The sequence below is a fragment of the Cannabis sativa genome, chromosome 1 (assembly GCF_029168945.1).
Source record: "Cannabis sativa cultivar Pink pepper isolate KNU-18-1 chromosome 1, ASM2916894v1, whole genome shotgun sequence".
In the NCBI taxonomy this organism is placed as follows: Eukaryota; Viridiplantae; Streptophyta; class Magnoliopsida; order Rosales; family Cannabaceae; genus Cannabis; species Cannabis sativa.
Genome location: NC_083601.1, coordinates 64438140 through 64444550, shown reverse-complemented (window position 1 = coordinate 64444550; position 6411 = coordinate 64438140). Strand labels below are relative to the sequence as shown.

General features: G+C 34.5%; 1 protein-coding gene across 3 annotated transcripts; it reads right to left on the bottom strand.

Moving 5' to 3' along the window:
* Positions 1–5182, bottom strand: LOC115706913 (transcription factor MYB3R-1). Of its 3 annotated transcripts, none has more exons than XM_061108656.1 (12): positions 4749–5182; positions 4295–4538; positions 4108–4162; positions 3831–3888; positions 3587–3681; positions 3341–3442; positions 3112–3242; positions 1352–2984; positions 923–1203; positions 724–832; positions 407–616; positions 1–294 (listed from the first exon to the last, which is right to left on the bottom strand). In XM_061108656.1, exons 2-12 carry the CDS (start codon positions 4384–4386, stop codon positions 160–162), a joined length of 2901 nt encoding a protein of 966 aa, XP_060964639.1. In that variant the 5' UTR covers positions 4387–4538; positions 4749–5182; the 3' UTR covers positions 1–159. The 3 variants fall into 3 exon arrangements, with proteins under 3 accessions (XP_060964639.1, XP_060964640.1, XP_060964638.1); XM_061108657.1 differs by having other exon boundaries at positions 923–1206; positions 1379–2984; XM_061108655.1 differs by having other exon boundaries at positions 923–1206; positions 4749–5179.
* Positions 5183–6411: the final 1229 nt, after the last annotated feature.

The following is a 6411-nucleotide window of genomic DNA, read 5'->3' as shown; positions in this document are numbered from 1 at the left end:
TTTGCATAAGATATGGAATCTTTATTCTCTTAAATTCCTGTATAATACGGTTTCTCAATATATACTGAATTATAAATTGAAATCAACAGCCATGAGAATTTTAAGCACTGAAAAATACTATGAACATATACATATAGACACACATATTATGTAAAATCACTATCTGCAACTCTTCAGCAGATGAGATGAGGAGGAACTTGAACTGGATGTGCCAGCAGCAAACTTCTTTTTGTTCTCCATTTCCTTCCCAGGCGTCCCATCGCATCCATCAAAATCAAGAACACGTCCATCAATCTGCAGTTTCATTTTTTTCAGTTTAATAATGTATGTGATTCAAGAGTGTATATGAAGTTGGTCATGAAAAAATAGTTTGAAGGGTGAAAGCTTCATGATGAAATTCACTTACCAAGTGTACATTCGGAGGCAAATTCTCTTTCTCATCATGAAGAAAATAGTCGCCCTTACCAAACAAAATAGGTTCAAAGGCAGCCATTGTCTTGGAAGAAATTTCAGGATGATTTTGATCAGACGCTAAAACTTCCCCAGGATTCATTTGTCTCATCAATCCACAAGCTTCATAGCTTCTCATCCCAGGAGACATGATGTATTCAAGATCCTGCAAAATTGTTTTTTTAAATGCAAATGAGAACTCATGTGGCTGATTAAAAAAATGTAGTGATAATCAATGCAGAACAGTTCATTTTAATGTCCATTTTAAACTACCATGACTGGGATGTCTGCATCAACTCCGGGTCCATGTAGAAAGGAACGCAACAACTTCCATGCTGATGGAGATTCCAGATCCCTTTGTGTTCCTGGACTTTCACCAATCCTAACCCAAAAGACAAAGCAGCATAAGCATATCTCAAACTGCAAGGACAAAAAATATATCTTGTGCTTTGACTACTCATCTGCAACTTACATGTAAATGCTTTGAATATCAGCATCATTTCCAGCAGTTCCAGAAGTAATTTCTTCTGGAGCCTTTGATGGACATTCTACAGATGTAACAGGAACTTTGCCCTTTTCATCTTTGCCATCTACCGAGTCAAAAGAGCTACCTTGATCCAATCGGTCCAATTTTCTAGTATATCGACTTCTGGGACTCAAAACTGCAACAGCCAGCCTTCTATTTGCTTGTCCATATCTGGGAGAGATGATAAGGTGGTTATCCAAATGCTCAATAAGTACGTCTGCATGTTGCTGCTGCAGTTACCAATCAAAACAGAAAAGTAGCAAATAAAAATCATTACAAGGAAATAAAGAAATAAATCCTTTGACAAAACAACAGTAACAGTATCATGGTCTACTAATTGCATTTACGTAAACTAATTCTCTAGCTATAACCCACCTTAAAAGTAGTGTCATTGTTATCTACCTTGGCTTCTGCATCAACTTTAGTGTTCTCCGCAAGCTTGTCTGAAGAATTAGTGATGCTTTCAATTTTCTCTGAAATTCTAGTGTCTAATTTATCGACCCTTTTTGTTCCCTCTTCAAAAGCATAATCCACACTGGTTTCATCTAGCATAGAATCCTCAATAGAGGATATCGACATTCTGCAAGCGCCATTTTCATCAAAGATAGATTCTAGGGAAGAAAAGGTGCACGAGAAACTAGATGACCTCATATTTGAGTCCCTGTCAAATTTAATTTCACTTTTTCTTTCTTTAATCGGTGACAACATTTCATAAAACCGCTTTCTCGTCATGGATGTAGAAGAATTGAAGCTCTTAGCACGTTTTAATGTGGCACGTGGAGTACTGTCTCGAATTGGTGAATCTAATAATAAGCAGCGAGGTGATGAAAGGCTTGCTGAGGGAAGTAGGAGTTGGCGCATTCCAAAAGGACTATAGTTATGCTGCAATTCTCCATTGGATTCAGTAAGATCACAATTGAAAAAAGGAATATCTATGCTTGGAAAATGGGGTCTGTCATATGACAGGGTTGCCAAATCTTGATGTTCTGTTTGTGTAGTAGTATCATCTATTGAGGGAACAGTTTGTGAAGAATTTGCTTTAGAAGGCAGTTTCTTCTCATGCATAGAGAGAGAAGTCTCTGAAGAATCAGAATTTCCTTTGCTAAATATATCCACAGCGATCAGTTTTGGAGCATTTTTTCCTTTGTCTAACTTCGGATACTTGTCTGATTTACCTGTTTCACCAGTCGGAGAGTCAACACAAATGAAGTCATCTCTTGAAATTGGAATGGCATCTAATTCCATCGTCGGTTCAGAGACACCCTTCCCCTGAGCACATGACTTCAGTGGTGAAGACTGTGCAGGAAAAGAGTTGTCAATATCAACACGACAATGTGATGAACTTCTAGCACCATCTTCACCAATGATACTTGATTTGTTCTCTTCAATATCTTGAGGAAAACATCCAGGTGCACTTGACTCAGAGAATAAAGTATTAGAACAATCATTCTCAGATATCAGTAGGCGCTCCAACTTAACAGAATCTATAAGCAAATCGTCCACTGTATCAGCTGAATTAAATCCCACAGAGTTGCATATAGATCCTGCATGATTTTCATTTGTAGTTATGCAGAGTCCTGATGTTCCAAGCTGTTCTGATGATTCCTCTGGTACACTCAAATGAGCCATTCTAGACAATTTGTGGGAACCAAAGTAAATATTATTAAATTGGTGAGGGGCATTTCCACACATTGCATATTGCTCCAAATCATGCTCCATGCTGCAACTGGACTCTTGAGTCTTATAATATTCCCTTCCACTTGAAGCTCCAGTCTCTGTTATAGGCTCAAATTGAGTACAGTTGACACCATTTGAACTTTGACTACATTCTGAAGTGTCCTCTTCTTCAACCCTATTTACATTTGGTTGAACCCCCAAAGAAGATGCCAAATTCAGGTTTCCTACATTAGGCAGACCTTGAAATTGATCAAGTAAACCTGATGCCAGATAAGTTTCTAACTTCTTCTTCACGGAACTGTTCCAGTGATTTTTAATTGCATTGTCTGCCCTGATGCAAAAGGCACAGCAATGTTTCAGTTCAGACGTCAAAGAATCTAAGATGAAACCTCTTATAAGCTTTTAAAAAAAAACACTGCTGGTGAACTGTAAAACTTAAACTACTAAAACAAACCCACCTTCCGGGCAAAAATTTAGTTAACTCAGCCCACTTGTTCCCGAAGACTTGATGTGCACGAATTAGAGTCAGCTCCTCTTCTTGTGTCCATGGCTCCTTGTTTATTGCAGGATTAAGATGATTATGCCACCTGTAGAAATGGAATAAGCAAAATTGAAAATATGCAAACAGATACAGACTAACACATTTCAGAGAGAGAGAGAGAGAGAGAGAGAGAGAGAGAGATCCCTCTCTCGACATTGTTTTCCAATACGACCAGGTAAAGCTTCTGCAATCATTGACCACTTCTTTGCTCCATATTTGTTAACTAACTCAACAATTACTTCATCCTCCTGCTTGTATTATAAATTAATGACCAGTGAAAATCTTGAGATTAAATATAAAACCACAAAAAGAGAAACAAGATATTGGGCATACATGCATATATCATAACTACATAAATAAGTATTTGTACCAATGCTTAAGAAACAATTTACCTCTTTCGACCATGGACCCTTGATGAGTTCAGGATTTAAAACCTTTTGCCACCTATGTAGACACTGAACATCTGTTCGGTCTTTAAAGCATTCCGCTGCATATTACATAATTTCAAATGTTAAGAAGAAAAAAGAGTAAGAAGTCAGCACATTATATCCCACAAAGTATATCTGTTAAACAACCCAAAGGGAATTCAAATTGATAAGCAATACAATTAAAGTAATTTAAGTTTCCCCTGGTTACCTATCTTTTTCCAGTTTTTTCCTTTATAATGATGAACTGCCCTCCTCAATATCTCATCCTGTTTATAAAGGGCAATCATTAGCAACAGATACAAAAGAAACATGAAAAAGAAAAGTAAAAACATTTTACAACAAGAAAATGTAGAAATCACTAATTTAACACTGGATGTAGCTGTAGGAACTTCGTAAAAGTTTTGTAGTAAATTCAACCAAATATCCAAGTACTAATTTTTATAAAAGAATACATATGAAATCAAGTTTAGTCAATAAACAATCACCTCTTCAGCTGTCCATTTTCCCGTTGTTGATCTTCTTGTAGGGCCACTGGTCCTTCTACAAGACAATCACCGAATAATATTAACCAGAGAAAATACAGAAAAAAATGACCAGAAAATTAAGCCAAGCAAACGAAAAAATCATTTCTACAAAGTTGTAAAAATAATAATAATAAAAAGGATAGTTTACCCTCTCAAAGGCTTTATTTTCTGAACTTCATCAGGGGAAGGAGCATCTAGAAGCCCAGGTCTCTGTACACTAGTTCTCCTCAGCCTAGTCATTGTTCCTTAACAAACGTTTCAAGGTGATTTCCAAGGTTAACACTTGTTGACACCAATTCAATCCAAAACAACTCTCCAATAGCATCATACCCCAATCCCAACGCCTCTCCAAATTTGCAATAATACCCACAAGATTTAGAGTTCTTGAAAATCTGAATTGACAACAAAATCACAGAACAGATATTACAAACCATCTTAAAAACCCAACTAATCTGATCATCCAGATTCCAACAAAATCAAAATAAATAGTGAATCAACTCATCTTAAGAAGAAAAAACTCAACCAAAAACTTCACATAAATGACGGAGAATCCAAAAACGAAATGCAATTAAACTCAAAAGAAAATGGAAAATGTTACTCACAGCGCAAGGGTAAGTGGAGAGAGTGAAACCCAATTCGAATACTTTAATTGATGAATTTCTCTACCTTTGCGTGTCGAAGAGAAGGAATAGAAATGGTGGGAGAATAGCAGTAGGAAGAAAATTTGAAAAATGGAAGAGAGTGCGTACAACAACAAACCAAAACAGCCCCTAGATTAAATGTCGAGCAAGTTGGATTTAGATCAACGGTTGAGATTTGTTGGAATACGAAAGAGAGTCCATAGATTGTCCGCTTATAAATTTTAAATCTTAACGGCTGTCTTACCGGCATTACTAGGTCACATATACTTTCTTCTTTAACTTCATATTTTTCTTTTTTTATTTATTTATTTGAGAAAGACTTTTCCTTCATATTTTCCCTCTCTTCGTTTCCAAATTTTCCTACAAAAATGAAATATTCCCTATGATTAATTAACTCAATTCATATGGTTATGAGAAGGAGTCAATCCCAAATTAATTTTTTTTTATTTATTGTTAGAAATTATTCGAAGCAAATATGAAAAAAAAAAATTAAAAAAATATGTAGTATGTATTTTTCAGATATAATATAATTAAGAGGTTGTAATAATAAGTTGACTGTAATATTTTTTTTATTTTTATAATAATAATATTGATGATAAAATATTGGAGTAAGTAGATTGGTTTAGGAATTAGTACAATATAATGTATTTAAGCAAGTTATAATGATGAAATGAATAGAGTGAGATAAGGCCCTCTTTATTGTGATTTATTGGGTGTGTACCGTATATATAACCTGCATTACATAATTCAATCCATCATTTTCATTGATTGCCCCTTTTGAATTTCAAAAAATGAAATTTCACTTTAAATGCTTTAAGCCAACAAAACTGCCAAACGTTTTAACTTTTTAATGTACAAAGATTGGTACTCGTAATGTTAACTCATTAAACTTCAATATATTCCCATTAAAAAAATATTGCAATCTATATAATAATAATTTTTTTAATAATAATATTACTGTTATAAAATAATATAAAGTAAATGAAAAGAAAGAAGATGAAGAGAGAAAGAGAAAGAGAATGACAATTACTGAGTTGTTTATTCCAATGGGGTGAATCCTTATTTATACAAATACAAGAGTGAAATATTAAGAAACTAAGAAAAAATGAAACTAAGAAAAAGATGAATGTTGATTACAAATTAATGGTAATCAATAAAAGATTTTGACATCCACATAATTATTAATATTTATAACAATCCCCCTTGGATGTCCATAATAACTGCTTTATTAAAAATCTTGTTGAAAACTTGATCAAAGGAAAAAGAGTATAGTGTAAACTAACTCCCCCTCATTTAAGCATTTGTGGAGATCTTCTAATCGACGAATTTCGATCTTATCTGTCGTCTTCTCAAATGTTGATGTTGGTAATAACTTTGTGAATAAGTTTACAAGATTGACACTTGATTAAATATGTTGAACACCAATATGTATTTTCTTGAAGCGTATAAAGAAGAGTTTCGTGAAATGTATTCTAACTCTATCTCCTTCAATGTACCATCCTTTTAGTTGAGCGATGCAAGCATTATTATCCATAGAGAATTGCTTGGGTTGATACTTCTTTATTGAGTGCAATCCATATGTTTCCCGAATATGATATGTCAATGATCTCACTCACACACATTC

Coding starts and splice junctions, on each gene's coding strand:
- LOC115706913 (XM_061108655.1), bottom strand. CDS start 4,386: ATGACTAGGCTGAGGAGAACTAGTGTACAGAGACCTGGGCTTCTAGAT. Junction 3,889..4,107: donor GAAAATGGACAGCTGAAGAG/GTGATTGTTTAT, acceptor CTTTATAAACAG/GATGAGATATTGAGGAGGGC. Junction 617..723: donor ATGCAGACATCCCAGTCATG/GTAGTTTAAAAT, acceptor ACAATTTTGCAG/GATCTTGAATACATCATGTC.